We start from the raw sequence: 17,317 nt of genomic DNA on the forward strand, positions 1-17,317 counted from the left end.
ACACGCACACCCCGGTTCTTATATTATGTGAAGGGGTCAATAACATTTTCCCTCGTCACTTTCTCCACCCCATTCATGACTGTATAGACATCTATCAACCCCTCCCGAGTCATCTCTTTTCTAAGCAGAACCGTCCCACTCTTTTTAATCTCTCCTCATATGGACGCTGTTCCACACCCCGAATCATTTTTATTGTCCTTTGCTGTATTTGTTCCAATGCTAAAATTATTACCTTTTTTGAGATGGGGTGACCAGATCTGCACACAGTCTTCAAGGTGTGGGCATATCATGGATTTATAGAGTGTCATTATAATTGTTTTATCTAGCCCTTTCCTATAAGCTTGTTAGCTTGTTTGACATTGACCAGATGTTTTCAGCGAGCTAGCTATGTCTCCAAGATCTCTTTCTTGAGCAGCAACAGCTAATTTAGACCCCCATCATTTTGTATGTACAGTTGGGATTATGTTTTTCAATGCGCAGCACTCTGCACTTATCAACATTGAATTTGATCTGCCATTTTCTTGCCTGGTAACCCAGTTTTGTGAGCTCCTTTTGTAACTTCTTTGCAGTCAGCTTTGGACTTAACAATCTTGAGTAATTTTGTATCTGCAAATTTTACCACCTCACAGGTCACCCACTTTTCCAGATCATTTATGAGTATCTTGAACAGCACTGGTCCCTGTACAGCTCCTTTGGGGATCCTGCTATTTTCCTTTCCATGTGAAAAGTGATCATTTATTCTTAGCTGTTGTTTCCTATATGTTAACCAGTTACTGAGCCATGAGCGGACCCGCCCTCTTATCCCATGACTGGTTACTTTGCTTAATAGTCTTTGGTGTGGGATCTTGTTAAAGACTTTCTGAACATTCAAGTACACGATATTGATTGCATCACCTTGTCCACATGCTTGTTGACACCTACACAAAATTCTGATAGATTGGAGAGGCATGATATCCCTTTAAAGAAGCCGTGGTGTAGCTGATACGTCTGTTCGTTACTATAATTTCAACCAATTTGCCTGGTACTGAGGTTAGGCTTACCAGGCTATAATTGCCAGGATCGCCTTCGGAGCCTTTTATAAAACTTGGTGTTACATTAGCTATCCTCCAGTTATCTGGTACAGAGGCTGATTTAAGCGATAGGTTATATACTACAGTTAGTAGTTCTGCAATTTCATATTCGAGGTCCTTCAGAACATTTGGGTGAATACCGTCTGGTCCTTGTGACACATTACTATTTATCAACCTGTTCCAAAACCTCTTCTGTTGACGCCTAAATCTGGAACAGTTCCTCAGAGTTGTCGCCTAAAAAGAACGGCTCAGTGTGGGAACCTCCCTCACATCCTCTTCAGTGAAGAACTGCAAAGCATTAATTTAACGTCTCTGCAACGGCCTTGTTTTCCTTGAGTGCTCCTTTAGCACCTCGATCGTCCAGTGGCCCCACTGATTGTTTGGCAGGCTTCCTGCCTCTGAGGTATTTAAAAAAATTGCTGTTTGTGTTGGTCGCTCTTGCTTGTTGCTCTTCAAATTCTCTTTTGGCCTGCCTAATTATACTTTTACACTTTGCTTGCCAGAATTTGTGCTCCTTTCTATTTTCCTTAGTAGGTTTTGACTTCCAATTTTTTCAAGATGCCTTTTTGTAACTACCTCTTTTACTCTGCTGTTTAGCCACAGTGGCATTTTGCGGGGTCTCGTGTGGTGGTTTTTTTTCCCTTTGGGAGATCATTGAGTTTGAGCCTCTATTATGTGTTTTTTAAATAGTTTTCATGCAGCTTCCAGGCATTTCACTCTTGTGACTGTTCCTTTTAATTTCCATTTAACTAGCTTCCTCCGTTTTGTGTAGTTCCCCTTTTTGAAATTAAATGCTACTGTGGTGGGTTTCTTTGGTATTTTTTCTTCCCTGCAAGGATGTTAAATTTAATTACGTTATGATCGTTATTACCGAATGGGACAGCTATATTCCTCTCTTGGACCAGATGTTGTGCTCCACTTACGACTAAATGAAGAATTGCTTCGCCCCTTGTGGGTTCCAGGACTAGTTTCTCCAAGCAGTCATTTAATGTGTCCAGAAATTTTATCTCTGCATCTCTTCCTGAAGTGACATGTACCCAATCAGTACGGGGCTAGTTGAAATTCCCATTATTGCATTTTCTGTTTTTGTAGCCTCGCTAAGCTCCCTGAGCATTTGACAGTCATCGTCACCATCCTGATCAGGTGGTCAGTAGTATATTCCTACTGTTATATTCTTATGCATGCATGCATGGAATTTCTAGTCATAGAGATTCTAGGGTACAGTTTGATTCATTTAAAATTTTGACTATATTTGACTCTGTGCTTTCTTTCACATATAGTGCCACTCCTACACCTGCACGACTTACTGTCATTCCTGTATATTGTACCTTGGTATTACCGTGGCCCATTGATTATCATCATCCACCAAGTTTCTGTGGTGCCTATTATATCAACATCCTCCTTTAATGCCAGGCACTCAACAGCACCCATCTTAGTAATTAGACTCCTAGCATTTGTCTACAAGTGCTTACAAAATTTGTCAATATTTAGGTGTCTGCTTTCATGTGCTGTAAGTGAATGGGACTGCCTTTCGTTTGTCTGTTTTGCTCAGCTCTCCTCTCTTTTAGGATATAGAGTACCCCTTTAATAAATCCTTCCCTAGGGGAGGTCACTGTCCAAAGTGTGTGCTCCTCTGTGCCTGTCGGCTTTCCCCCAGAGCCCTTAGTTTCAAAACTCCTTTATGACCGTTCTAATTTTACCTGCCAGCAATCTGGTTCCACTTTGGTTTACCTACTGTCCCATGTGTTGCGTCATCTCTCTTATCTCTTTTGCAAGAGGTGTGTGAGCGTGAAATGCATGCTCCTTTTTTTTTTTTTTGGAAAGGGGAAAGAAAACGAGCTCGATAGCCATGGGGCCCAAAGGTTGTCAGCAAACAGAGGACCAGGTAGAGCAAAGGCAGCAGCAATGCCAGCTCCTTCCCTGTAAAGTGCTTTGCTATTCTAGATTAGGTACCTCTAGGACTAAAAAATAGTTCAGTATCCTCCTAGAATCACAGAACTGGAAGGGACCTTGCGAGGTCATCTAGTCCAGTCCCCTGCACTCAAGGCAGGACGAAGTATTATCTTCTAGACCATCCCTGGCAGCTGTTTGTCCAACCTGCTCTTAAAAATCCCCAATGATGGAGATTCCACAACCTCCCTAGGCAATTTATTCCAGAGCTTAACCACCCTGACAGTTAGGACGTTTTTCCTAATGTCCAACCTAAACCGCCCTTGCTGCAATTTAAGCCCATTGCTTCTTGTCCTGTCCTCAGAGGTTAAGGGGGACAATTTTTCTCCCTCCTCCTTGTGACAATCTTTTACGTGCTTGAAAATTGTTATCATGTCCCCTTTCAGTCTTCTCTTCTCCAGACTAAACGGACCCAGTTTTTTCAATCTTCCCTCATAGCTCATGTTTTCTAGACCTTTAATCATTTTTGTTGTTCTTCTCTGGACTTTCTCCAGTTTGTCCACATCTTTCTCGACATGTGGCGCCCAGAACTGGACACAATACTCCAGCTGAGGCCTAATCAGTGTGGAGTAGAGCAGAAGAATTATGTCTGTTTATTGTTGCATGTAATTATAATTACAGCCCTAGTCTTGCACCAGGACCCCATTGTGCTAGGCGCTGTACACACAACAAAAGGACAGTTCAGTCTTTGCTCTTCACCTTATGGCTGCCAGCCTGAGGGGGGGAGGGACGGAATCCTAGATGGTCTTTAGGCTGTGGACACCTTTGCACCACAAACTGCAATAAGGCCATTCTCTTTTTCAGATGAACTACAATTCCAGTCTGAATGTGACCAAATCTACTGTCAGGGAGAAGCACATTCTAAAAGCCCTTTGAGGAGAGCCTTCCAATTTAACCATACGGCAGAGCTGGGTAAGTGGGAGATTACTGTATGGTTAAATTAAATGTAATTCATATTCTTAAAGGGAAGGGTGGTCTTGGAGTTGAAGCACTCGACTGGGACCCGTTCTCTGGCTTCCTCTGGCTCTGTCACAGACGTGCCGTGTGACCTTGGAAGTTACTTAGCACAAAATTTTCAAAGATGGCTTTTGCAAGGTTTTTTGGTTGGCTCCCCCACCCCTTATGAGGCACCCTGCATCTGATTTTCAGAAGCACTGAGCACCCACAAGTCCAAGTAAAGTCATAAGGAGCTGTGGGTGCTCTGCGGCTCTGAAAATCAAGCCCTTGGTGTCACAAATTAGTCACCCAAACTTGGAGACCATTTTTGAAAATTTGAGCCTTTCTCCCTCTATAAAATGGGCTGATATATACCTGCCTCCCATGGGTGTTGGGATCAGGGGCGGCTCTACCAATTTTGCCTCCCCAAGCAGTCGCCGCTGAATTGCCACCGCAGCCGGAAGAGCGGCAGAGCTGCCGCCGAATTGCCACCACGGGCCACAGACCGCCGCCCCAAGCACCTGCTTGGAAAGCTGGTGCCTGGAGCCAGCCCTGGTTGGGATTTAATTTGCAGCACTTGGGACGTGGTTGGAGAAAAGGCATTTTATGAGCACAAGGTATATCTAGAAATCTAGGGTAAATTCTCTGCTTAGGTGACTGACTTCAGTGGGGGGTTAAACCAGATTTTATCTGCATAATCTAGGGCACCCAGTCAAGGCTAGTTTAGTATGGGGGTGAGTTAGGTCCCAGGCCTACAGAGTGAAATTCCTTTTAGAAGTGGGCCAATCTGTTGTGATGTTTATGTAGGGAAAGGGAGACTAGCTACTGCATGTACCTAGAATTGGGTGACTTTTTTTTTTTTTTTTTTAACAAAAAATTATTCAGCAAACCCTCTAGCTTCAGTAACACCACAGTGGTTTGTGTCAGTTTCACCAAACTGTTTCAGTAAAAAAAAAAAAAAAAAACAAATTCCAACATAATTTGAAACTCTTGTATCAAAGGAGTTTTAAACAAAACATTTTGATTTTTTTTTTGTACAAAATGACTTTGTGACCAAAAAAAAAATAAAGGAAATTAAGGTTTTAAATGGTCAAAATCAAAACGAAGCATTTTGTCCAGCCAAAACTTTTTATTTTTTGATTTGCTGAAAACTTCAGGGTTTTTGGTTTGACCTGAAATGTATCTTTTTCAGACTTGCCACTGAACCAAAAAGCCATAAATCCATTATTAGCTCAGCTCTCCTGGCACCTCCATTTGCCCACAAGATGAGACACGTGTCGGTATGCAGATCGGCTTCTCTGGTAAGCACTGAGCAACCCGCTGCCAGATCCCGAGAAGGTGTTAGCAGAGATTGTAGTGCCATTAACGTCTATCATCCTAATGTGTGAATTAAAAGGGCGAGATGCTACTTGAAAGGATTTGACAGGAGCATGAAAACCAGAAGGAGCTGTTAGATGCTCCCTGATGGTTCTTGGCTAAGATCCAGCATGAGCATGGCCTGGTGCATCATCTCTTGTGTTCGCCCAGTAAACAACATTAAAATTTTTCTCTCTGTGATTCCAAACCCTCTGAAACAACACATGATGTCATCAAAAGTAACCATGGCAATTTATCAAGGCTGCTTGGTGGCCTGTTGCCTTTCACTTGGGGAGTGGTGGATTGCAGAAAGGAGCTGTTTAACTGAACCTACCAGTATAAGTACTGAAGTACACCCACCCCACGGGCACTGATCTGTTAGTGCACTGGTTACTGGTTTACAGCATTGGGGTGGTGTCCTATTGCCTTTTCGAAATCTGCTTGAACTCAGGGAGCACTTGCAGTGGGGGGAGCTCAGCACCTCACAGGAACAGTCCCTTAGTGGGCCACATTTTCAAAGGTATTTCAGCACCTAAAAAGGCAGAGAGACACCTAGTGGGATTTTTCAATCCATCTGCTGCTTCAAGTGCTGAAACACCTTTTGAAAAACTGGCCCTATGTCCGTTTGGTCAGGCAGAAATAATCCCCAACCCTCAGGCCAAACTTAGATTTGTGGCCAGGGAAAGAATTTTCCAAACCACGACCGTGCTTTGCGAGTCTTTTATTAGCAGTACCTGCCCCATCCTGAGTATTATTCTCATCCCTCAACACTATACATTCTCCCATGCAAGTGAGATGACAGCAGCAGGGACCTTTCACATTGAAAATATCTTGCAGTGTTCAGCCTGAGTTGAGCTGCAGCAAAGAGCAATCCAACTCGAACACAACCAGTGAATCATTTGTGAACACTCACAGCTTTTTGGATCAGCCAGACCAGTGACCTAGTAAACTGAAGTCCTTCCGCTCTGAACAACCTGGTCACCCACTCAGCTTTCTGTCTGATCAACATTGCTCTCTGTACAGTGCATTTCAGGTAAGACCCATTTTGCTAACATGCCATCAACAGGATACAGACTACGTTCTTGTGTAGACAACAGCATTCAAATTATTACTAAGAAGAAATCAACCAACTGGAGCCCCAGCTCCTTATAATAAGAGTATGAAAATGCTGGTTCCCTTTGCAGCTTTTGGAGGTGGAGATTTGCCATTACAGATCACGCAAGCCTGATGTTTGGCGAGGGAAGGTAGAGTTAATGGGCAAACTGGAGGGTAGGATTAAACAGGATTTTATTACTTCTCCTTGTTGTGTGGCAAGGTGACAAACGTAACAAAGGGATTCTTAGCAGCAGTTTCTAATATTAGAAAGACATTCATGTATTGTTAGGAAGGAGGAAAACAAAACCCAATTGTTTTTCGCATGTCTCCGTCACTACCACAGCAATACACTGGGCAGGAGAGTGAGTTGCACAGGGAACAGGCTGTTTATTGTGGCAGTGGCTCTGTTTGCATCCACAGGGTTTTATGCCAGTGACCACTTTGGTTTTGATCCATGGGATTTCCACCACTTGAGTCTGTTAGTGCGGTTCCTTTGAACCCCCAGAAAATCAAAGTGGCACTCTAGCTAACTTGATGAGTTTCATCTGGCTTCCAACCTGGGGCAGGATTGCTTGAAGCAGGACGGAGTTTGCAACTTAAAACAAATCCAGGTGCTTTCTTGCATGATAGGGTGGTTGTTTTGGACTGACTGGTCCTACTTATTTCATCCTTATGCTAGGAAAAACCTGTTATACCAAGAGGGTCATTCCATGCTTAAAAGCTTTTGGCCTTTTAAAGCTCACTGGTTTTTAAGAGGTACAAAGCCAGGTCATCTCCTATCCCATATGCAGGAATGGTATAAAATGAGGGAAACTACATCCAGTGCAACAGGAAGTTGGTAGGATTAGAAGCCGTAGGGCTGGGACAGCAGGGGGCTACTGAGCTAATGCAGCAGTTTGATCTAAGTTTAACAAGGAACAAGGGTTAGGACAAGCTGTGAAGCAGGCAGAGGTAGGGTGTAGATTCTACAGTGAGCACTTGAGGGAGAGCTGCTAGGAAGGGAGTGAAGACCTGGCGAGGATAGCTGAGAGGCAGGTAAGAGCTGGGAGAAGAGATACCCAAGTCACTCAGCACCAAGGGTACATCTACACTGCAGTTAAAAACTAGTGGTTGGTGACTCTTGGGTTTGGGCTGGACCCAATTAAACAGGCCCTGAGCCTGAGCCCTGTGGGACATGCCAGCCCCGGGTATCTCACTGCAATGTAGACATACTCTAAGGCGCTTGTCTACGTGACCCCACAGTGCAGACTGCAGCACACACTGAAGTTTTGCACTGTAAGTGCCCCCTGTAGACCCTGCTAGCACGAACTAAAAGGGACTTAGTTCACAGTAACGTAGTCCATTTAAAACAGCCCTACACTAACGCAAACTGGGTATCTCTTAGTTCACGCTAGCAAGATCTACATGGGGTAATTACAGCACTAAACTTTAGTGTATGCAACAGTTCACACCCCTGTAAGCCATACTGTGGGGCTGTGTAGAAAAGCACTAAATGCAGAATCGGGGGAAGAGAATTTATTCTCCCCAGCAGCGTTATGCAAACTTATCTCACAAGCCTATATAAAATAGAGTAGCTCCAGCTATCAATCACATGAATGTTTGTATTTACTGGATAAATTACTGATTTATTTTAATATGCAAAACCTTGTTGCTATTGTGCATCCTGGTACAGATTAATCTTGTCTATTACTTTCGTATAGTGTTACATAGTGATAAAAGGTAAATGAGTACCTGAAATGAGTTTCTTTGCCTCAAATACTTAATCTAACACAGTAGACTCCTTCAATCTTACACAGTTAGAACCAAAAAGTGCTAGTAGAATCAGTCATTAACAAACCTTTGCTTCAACAGTTTCCTTTTAAAATGCATACAAGTCTGTGTAACTAAGATACGGTAACAGCTTACCTGTCTCATGATTCAGCATTTGACATTTGTAATAAGTGGATATTGACTTCAGTGGCAGTGACCAGTTATTGACCTGAAAGCTAAATACTAGCCAAGGCTCAGTAGAGGTTAACATTTAACTGACTGTACACCTCAGACAATTAACGGCTGTACTGTCAATCATCTACAGTTTCACAATTCTGGCTGCGGGAATTGTCAACCGTAACAGCTTGCTATTGAAGGAACATTCGAAATTAGAACTGAAGTTAGACGGTCCTGTCCAATCGGGATGTGGAAAGTTGGATGAGAGAGCTCAGCGGACATGGTGTAAGAACTTACTAAAAAGACTGCAGTAGCATTTGCAATTTAGAGCAGTTTTGTGCCTCAGAACAGGTGGGCAGGTGTTACCCATGATGTACAGGGACAGACAGTCAGGGGTGTTCACTGTACACATGGCCTGCTGTCTAAGGCCCAACAGAGGCAAAATGGACTCTTAACATTGTGATCAGATCTCTCTCCCTCTGAGCAGCCGATAAGATTCCTGCTGCTGCCACCCACTTGTTACTAACATGAGACCCACGCCAGGGAAGAGGAGATGCTCTCTGGATCCATTCAGGTAAACTCACAGGGGAGGAGCTTGCCCAGCTGGATAGCTGTCAAAGGGCTAGTGAATCCCAGACCTAAAAAGCCTTAGTGCACCTATTACTGACGCAGTTGCAAAGTAGTATCTGTATGGCTAACCCTTGCCATTGGCTTGGCACAGCACAGCCCGGGGCTGTACTAATGTGAAACATGGGGCTAGCACTGAATCCGGTTTAAACCAAGGGGTTTAACAGCAAAATAGCCATGAGGAATGCACAACAGCAGCATCCCCTCAGTACTACATGACGAACAGAGCTACTGTCACGATGCGATTCAAACTAGAGCCTAAGCCAGACCACAGCCTCTGATCTTAACAGCAAGGAACTCTGGGAAAGTGCACCACTAGAGTCCAATGGGGTAGCTCTCTGGATCAATTCAAGCCAGAGTTCACATACGTTTCCCCCCACTCCCCAGAATAGGAATTCTTAACCAACAAGCAATTTAAAAATGGAGTTTAACAAGCATGATTTGTAACATGGCCCATGCACTAAAGTGTTTAGAAGATAATACAGCTCTGAAAGTAACAGGGGCAAGCCCATGTTGTTAATGCCATTATCTGCTCTAAAGCAAGAGCTGTATGCCTCATATTGATTATTTCAGGAATCTCAGTTCAGGGGGAGAAAGCAAAATCTGTCCCTATTCTGGTGGAGAGGGATATGAGTGTTAGAGGCTGCTTTTGAAAAAGGATGGACAAGAGTTGGAAGACAAGGGTTCTGCCTAGTCCCAGCTCAGTTGCTGTTTTCATGCATTACGTTCCCTAAATGCATCTCCCCTCTAAACTCTGCAAGGGTTTTACGGCCAAAGTGTGACTGCAAGGCATTTTATCACCTACAGTGTTTGATGATAAAACATACGGCTTGTCCACACAAACACTTCGCTGATGGCACGCTGGGATGTAAATTTACCATACTCTAAAAGTTTCCTAGGGAGCTTAGATCTACCCCACTTGGATTAAAGCACGGTAGGGAATTTTTAGCAGGCAGCAGCAAGGTCCACACAGACACTTAGTGCCGTGCAGGGTAGATTTACACCGCAGCGTACGGAGAATTAAGTGTTCGTATGGCCAAGCCCTTTAAAGAACATGATTTGTTCCCTCTCCAATGGCAGACTGGGCACTGGCTTCATACCTGCAGCAGGAGACACTCTGTCCCTGAGATCTACATGGAAAACCACAATCATGCATAGACCAATGTAGGGGGAGAAATGAACAAGAACATCTCCAAAGGCATGTTCCTCTATGATTCTGTGGGACTTTGGGAGGGCAAGCTTAGTGGATTTGTTTAGCACAGATCAGCATGAACCCCAGTTATCTCATTCTTTCCAGAATGTTTCTCCTCTCAGACCTGTGGTTCTTGCTTCTGTATTCCTGTTCTAGTCTAGTAGTTCTGAGGTTCCTGGCTTCCTTGATGAGCAGCCTCCTCCTGCTAGAGGACCGTGAACAAACTGCAACCTACAGAAGAACCCTGCCTTAGACTAATCCTCTACATCAGGTTTGAGAAATCACAAGGGCTGCTCTTGTTGCTGGGTAACAGTCTGTTAAATTGTGTTTGCAAAAACAAAATGCTTTAAATACTGTTAGAGCCGTAGCTTGGAAATGAGATCGGCCACTACGCTCTGCATTTGGAGTCAGTAGTAAGAGGCCATTCTCCCAGCATGGAAGGCACTGGGCCGCGATCATTGCATGTACGCGTACTTCCAGTCTCCGAGGGGCACGTGGGTCTCCTTGATGGCCTGGGGAGACGTCCAGCGCAGGAGGTAGGAGGGACTGCCAGGTTTGTCGTTGGTTCCTGTTGGAAAGCCAGGAAAGGCTCTTTACGGGAAGGAGGAGTCATTCCCCAGTAGGGAGCAGACTCCAGTCTTTGCCCTGCAGGAGGTTCTGTAGAGGGATCCCCACCCCACAGCTGAGGAGATGGTGGTACAGAGCCAGGAGTAGAACCCAGGCCTGCTCCCTCTTCCCCAGAGAGGAACCATTCACACCCCTCTCACGTGAACATCTGCCCCAGCACAGCACTCTCACCTGAGGCACGGGCGCCCCCAAATGGCTGCTGGGCCACAATTGCACCAGTCGACTTATCATTAATGTAGAAGTTGCCAGCTGCATTCCTCAAAAGCGTCCTCGCTTCCTGGATGACGTTCCTAGGAGAGATGGGGGAGCAGTGACACAGCAGAGGAGGCCACACTCGGTGCATCATCATCCTTTCAATCTGCTGTGGGCCTCCTGACCTCATACGGTGTGCGAGAGAACACAGTGCTGGCCCGATGTCTCAGCCCAACATCTAATCCCAGCAAAGCACCCCACCCTGCCAAGATTGCTCTGTCCTTGAAGACTCAACATTCCTGGGGTACTCTGCAGGGCCCCGTCAATCCCTGGCCTCTGTGCTGAAGCGGACAACAAAGCTGGTCAACTCTTAGTTACTGCGGCCCTAGGCTGGGCTCAACCCCAGATGTGAAATGTGTCATTGCTCCAAACCCATCCCCTGTACTGTTCAGTCCCAGAGAGCTGCACCACTTAAAGTTCACCACCTCTGATGGCCATGGGGCAGCGCCAACAAGCCAGCTGGGGCTGGTAGGATGTAGGAGTGTTGTCTTGAGGGAAAACCCCTGAAGACTCAAACAGCAACAATCCCCCTGAACTACATTTCAGAGCCTCTAGGGAAAAGGGGCTCAGACAAGGAGCCTCCCTGCTGTGCAAAGCACTACCCATGAAGGGGTAAGGGGCCACTGGCCCAGGACTTCCTTCTAGCAGATGAAAATGGAGGTAATACAAATGCTGGTTCTGCATGACAGAAACCGAAGGGTTCTCCCCCTAGTGCACCCTGGAAAGAAAGAGCTGAGAGCGAGCTATTCGCACACACTGCTAGAGCGGTGAGAATTCAGGCACTTACTTATCCTGGGCGAACACTGCCCCTGTGAGGCCGTAGGGGGATGTGGTGTCTATGAGCTGTAGGATTTCCTTGTACTGCTTTTCTGGATAGACATACACAGTCAGGACTGGGCCAAAAATTTCCTGCATAGCAAAATAAAGGCGGTCAGGGCAGGAGCAGCCGAGCGAGTGTGCCTGTGAGCGGGGACCCACAACTGCTGCTTGTTATTGATGGCAGCGCCTGCTACTTGAACAAATAGCCGGTGTGAAATAGGAGAAATGAGCAGCACTGTGAAAGCAGGAGGAGCACAATCAACTCCTGCAGGGAAGGCGGAGCACCATCTCCCGGCCCATGGCTGCTCACATGTAGAATTTGCTTGGCAGGCAGTTCCCTCGAGTTCCTGCCAGGGACAGCGGTGCGCCTTCGTTGTTATCTAAGGTGTTTAGGGTCCTGTACATAGTACTTGGGCCAGGCTCCCACCCACACAATGCCCCCTGTCCTCCCCAGCCTGGATGGATGAATGTGAGTTAAAGCCATTCCCCAACACACTTCCGAGCTGAGGATCAGAGCAATGCTGCCTCAGTGAATAATTATAGGACTGCATGGGAAGCAAAGGATGAAGAAAAGAAACGGCTGTCAAAGGCTATGTCTACACAGCAATTTACCAGCCGCTTCAGCCTTGCAAGGCTCTGCCTGTGGGGCAGTTTTATTGCTATGTCGACATCTGGGCTTGGGCTGGAGCCAGGGCTCTAGGACCCTGCAGGGTGGGAGGGTCCCAGAGCTCGGGCTCAGCCTGAGGCTGGAAGTCTACACAGCAATGAAACAGCTGTAGACAGAGCTCAAGTCATCTGGCAGTGGCCAGCCGCGGGTCTTTCTTTGCTGTGTAGACATACCCCAAAAGGCCCTCCGGTAAGCCCCTGCTTCTGAGCTGCATTAGTTAGTGGCAGCATGTGGGAGAGGAATGCTAAGCATGACAGTAGCCAGCCCTAACCCCATGCCCCTATATAGAACAGGCTTGGGATAAGGCTGAAGCACGGGTTGCTGGGACAAGGCTGCTGCTTCTCCTTTAGTTCAATGGGCTTTAGAAGCTTTTGAGGAGCCTGCCCAGCTGGCCTTTAACACAGACACAGCCCTCGTGCTCTTTATTGGCTGTGCTTTCCGTCCATCACGAGGGTGAGCCAAGAGGAGTGGTGGAATGACCACTAGCTATCAGGAAGGGCTTCCTAGCATATACAACCGGCCCCTCCCGGAACCTGTGGCTGCCCCGTCACTTGAGCAGCTAAGGCACCGGGAAAGACAGCGTGGGGAACAATCTTGTACCCTTTACCACGCTGCGCCGGTGGCCTCCTATTTAACTGCACGCTCATCGTGGAGCTTGTGCTGCTCTCAGGCCCAGTCTTGTGAGCACCTCAAGGCCCATGGGAGGGCTACAGTCTAGGAGGAGCGGTGCAGTTACTCATTAAGGGGAGGGGGTCCTATGGGATCAGTCCTAGAGGATGGGAATCTCTGGCTTAGATGGCTAAGACTTTTCTCTCTCAAAGACCTGTGTTTCTGCAATGGCTATTCTTCCTGCTCTTCTTGCCGTCAATTCAACCTAGACCCCCGCAGGAGAGAAAAGGGATACTCACCTCTTCCATGATGGGGTCCTTTGGGTCTTTGCTCTCCACGATACATGGCTCAACAAAATACCCAACAGTGTCATCGCACGTCCCCCCTGCCAGGATGCTGAGGTTGGGCGACGTCTTGGCGTGTTGGATCCACTTCTTAATACGTGCAAAAGACTGAAAACCACAGTGCGAGGAGGAGTCTGAAAGGGGCATTGCCCATCGGCAACACTAGCCATGGAGCGGCCTAGGCCCTCTGGTAAATGAGGGCTGACTCATTTCCTCGCTCCCTTGCATCCTAAGAACTGCCGGCAGGATCAATCAGCAGCAGATGAGCTATTGCAGCGCATGAAGCCACGCGCCAGAGAGCTGCCTTCTAGGCAGCACTGGGTTCGCATCTCACTGCATGCCCCAGGATTTGCTTCCGGGAAGATGTCCCAAGAGCATCCCTGCACTTAGAATCTTAGACCCCTTCTGGCCAAAATCATGACAACTGTCCTTAAGGACGGCCACTGGGGACAGCAGTCTCAGACAGGTGCACGTGCAGTAAGGCAGGGCTGTCCAGAATTGGCTAGAAACCCGAAGCCATGTACACTTTGCAGCTGGCCCCGGAGACATGACCAACAGAAGACACAGAGCCAAGGACTACTAGCAAAGTGGAAAATTGCATGCTGGGACCTGTAGCATGGCCAGCCACACCTCTGTATTAAAGATGAGCAAGTGCAGTCTCAGAGGGCTAGTGCTCTGGCCACACCCTGGGGCAAGGACAGAGTAGGGAGACGGACTCTGCCCCCAACAGGGGACCAGGCACAGCAAGGGGCTGCCCAAAGCCTTGACAGCGAGGGCAGGCCCCGTGCCGCAGAGGTCCCTTCTCTGCGATGGAGGTGGATGAGCGAGATTTGCAGCCAAAAAGCCACCTGCCTGCCCACAAGCTAAGACAGCACTTGCCACCTCCGCTACGTCTGGAACACCGGAAGGGGAGGAAGTGCAGCCCGACAAGGCCGAAGGGATAATCAATACCCAGGAGGGTGTGGCCGGCTTGGAGAAACCACGCAAGACCTCTGGGGAGCAGCAAGAAAGCTGGCTTAGGAGATCAGACTTAGGCAAGCCAAAAGGCCCACCTGCATACCGCAGTGCTTGCCAGAGCCTCCCACTAGCAGCCAGGGCCCACCCTCCGGAGGGACTCAAGCAGTCAAGCCAGCAAGGGGCCTGGGGCAGGGGGCTGGTCTTACCTTGTCATCGATCACAGCCGAGAAAAACGTGGCGAAATCCTGGGCAGGCTGCGGAAGGAAGAAGAGGAGCCTGTGAAAGAGTGAGCAGGCTTCTTCGCTCCACAGGCCATCAGCTGCCTCTGAGCGCCAGGCAGGTAGCTCGGAAGGCAGGAGGAGGAAGAAAGAGAATCTAAATCCCCCAAGTGACACTTGTCCCTTCTTTAATATCGCCCATCCCCACACCCCTAAGAGGGAGCAGCCGGCCTTTTTCAATTACGCTGTGGCGTTAACAGTTCCTTACAATCGTTCCTCCGCAGTGCTGGCTACAAGTTAATTTCTAATCACTAAAAAGATGAGGGGGGAAGAACCAGTGGATAAACAGCTCGGTTCAATAGGAATTAGCAGCCGGCTACTGCAGCTTCTAATCCCATCAGCCACCCGCTGAGCCGCAAAGCCCAGCAGCTCCACTCACGTCTCCCACTTTGATGTTCCCGTGCTCCTCCAACAGTTTCTCTTTGATCTGGGGCCACAGCGAGTCGGGGGCGTAGAGGCGGGAGCAGGCCGAGCATTTCTGGCCGCTGTACTCAAAGGCCGAGCGCAGGGTCCCGTTCACCACGCTGGGCACGTCAGCTGAGCTGTGCACGAAGTGGAAGTTCTTCCCGCCACACTCTGAGGAGAGACACAGACCCACCCACCCACCCCACACGGGAGAAGCCGTCACTGCCTTGTCGCTTCCAGACAGAGCAACTTACAGCCAGCCCCAGCTGTCTTGAGGTACAGTCCCACTTAACACTCGAGCCAAGGCAGCAGACACCGCAACACAGCAGCCAGGCCACCCGTCTGCCTACCCGGCTCACGTGTCTGAATGAACCCTGCCCCCATGCTCCTTGGGACACAGGGCTGGCTCTAAGCGAAGACACAGCTGAGGAATAAATACCAATAACATGGGAACCACCTCCCTAGCTCTTCTACAGCACCTCCAGCCAAGTGTCTCCCAGCAGCTCTGTGAGGTTGGTCAGAATTATCAAGCCCACTTTGCAGCTGGGGAAACAAAGGCATAGGGAGGGGAAGTGACTCACACTAGGTCACCCAGCAGGTCAGTGGCAGAACTGGAGTTTGAACCTTGTTCCCTCAGTCCTAGCCTTCCCTCCAGCCTTGCAATCCCTTGGGTTCACCCCGTCTCTTCCCTTTCTGCCTCACTAGGTACAAAGCAAAGGGACCATCGTCCCATTAGCAGGAGGTCAGCAATCGGAGTGCAGCATCTGCTGTAGGCTCCTTTGAGTAAGCAGAGAAAGGAGCATGCCCAGCATGGAGCAAGAACCTTGCCAACCACGCACCTCAATAGCTGCAACAGCACCAACCAGCCCTCGGCACCCTACCCCCCCTGCTCTGCCCCAGGTATCCCTTACAGCCCCACAACCACCCATCCTCTGCTCTTTACCCAACTCCTCCTGCAGTGAGTTGGGTACCGCATCCCGTCAGAGCGGCCACAGCCATTTCTGCACCAGGCTCGCTCCAAGCCGAGGCATGGCTGTGCTCAGGTGCCAGCTGCTTTTCCCAGGAGGTTCACTGCAAGAGGCCTCCCACAGCTGATCTCAAAATGGCACCAGGGTCCCTAAATACCTCGGCCTGTTCAGCTCAGCTGGGGCAGAGCACGCTCCAAAAAGGATGCGCTCTGGAATAGGACGGCCGGGGGAATACTGGGTCACAGCTAGGCCATAGCTAACCTGTACAGGGGAAGGAAAGCATCCTTGGGGTCCCAAACACAGGAGCCAACTGAGTCCGCTTGGGATCTTTACTCTGCGTGTAGGAGACAGACCTGTACAGCCCCACAACACTCTGCGTAGCTGGGCACACGGGGACTCTGCCCTGCGGTGCCTGGGATCTGAGTGCAGGCCCCTGTCGTGTCCACATCACCACCCTCTGCCCTTCCCTAAACTCGGAGCACTGAAGAGCGATTGGCCCCATCTTAAAGCTCAGCCCAGCCCAGAGCAGTTAAATGAAGTGCCCCACCCAGCAAGGCTCTAGCAGAGCCCTGAGGCTAGAACCCAGGTGTTCTGGCTTTCAGGCCTCTGCTTCGAACACTAAACCACACTCCCTCCAAGAGCTGGGAAAAGAACCCAGGAGTCCTAACTCACAATTCCCTGTTGCGCCCACTGGAGCCCTCTCCTCCCCAGGTCTCTCTCCAGCCACCTGTTTGATTTCAAATGCACATGTCTGGTAGGAGACCACCTGAAATACAGCACAGCCATGGAAGTTAACAGCAAGCTGGCCACACAAGCCTGGCTAATTTGCTGCCCAATTCCTGCTGAGACGTTCCCCTGCAGCTGGCATGGCCCATGTGGCTCTTGTCCCCCCCGAGAGCTAAGCCTGGGCATTACCTCCTGCCAGGCGCGGGAAGGTGCGGTACCGATCCAGGTTCTCTGACACCTGCTTCCAAAGGTGCTTGAAGGTTCTGAAAGGCAGAGGAGGAGAGAGAGACCCTGGCACCACACACACAGCTCACACTGGAGCGAGCATCTCTAGAGCTGTGGAACCAGGCTCCGGGTCTCAGGCCCATGAAGATTTGAGGCTGTCCTAAAGCCCTAGATCCACGAGCTGAAGAAACTTCACCTCCCCATTCCAGCCAAGACACCTCATCCAACGCCCACCGTAGCCAATGGAAACAACTCCCATTGACTTCAACAGGCTTTGGCTCATAACCT

At 48.6% G+C, this 17,317-nt stretch overlaps 1 protein-coding gene and 1 long non-coding RNA gene across 2 annotated transcripts in view; one reads left to right on the top strand and one right to left on the bottom strand.

Annotated features, from left to right (window-relative positions):
* The window catches only part of LOC141974300 (uncharacterized), a 28,408-nt gene extending 23,171 nt beyond the window's left edge, over nucleotides 1–5,237 (top strand). The window contains exons 2-3 of the long non-coding RNA XR_012635723.1: nucleotides 3,825–3,932; nucleotides 5,149–5,237. This is a non-coding gene — a long non-coding RNA (uncharacterized LOC141974300). The remainder of the gene's footprint in view (nucleotides 1–3,824; nucleotides 3,933–5,148) is intronic.
* Nucleotides 5,238–6,018: 781 nt separating this feature from the next.
* The window catches only part of ALDH4A1 (aldehyde dehydrogenase 4 family member A1), a 29,609-nt gene continuing 18,310 nt past the window's right edge, over nucleotides 6,019–17,317 (bottom strand). Inside the window, exons 9-15 of the mRNA XM_074933898.1 lie at nucleotides 16,994–17,067; nucleotides 15,085–15,281; nucleotides 14,634–14,681; nucleotides 13,426–13,578; nucleotides 11,819–11,940; nucleotides 10,951–11,069; nucleotides 6,019–10,720 (exon numbers count right to left, since the gene is read on the bottom strand). Coding sequence (XP_074789999.1) covers nucleotides 10,608–10,720; nucleotides 10,951–11,069; nucleotides 11,819–11,940; nucleotides 13,426–13,578; nucleotides 14,634–14,681; nucleotides 15,085–15,281; nucleotides 16,994–17,067 — 826 coding nt within the window. The 3' untranslated portion in view covers nucleotides 6,019–10,607. The remainder of the gene's footprint in view (nucleotides 10,721–10,950; nucleotides 11,070–11,818; nucleotides 11,941–13,425; nucleotides 13,579–14,633; nucleotides 14,682–15,084; nucleotides 15,282–16,993; nucleotides 17,068–17,317) is intronic.

The sequence above is a fragment of the Natator depressus genome, chromosome 18 (genome assembly GCF_965152275.1).
Source record: "Natator depressus isolate rNatDep1 chromosome 18, rNatDep2.hap1, whole genome shotgun sequence".
NCBI lineage: Eukaryota > Metazoa > Chordata > Testudines > Cheloniidae > Natator > Natator depressus.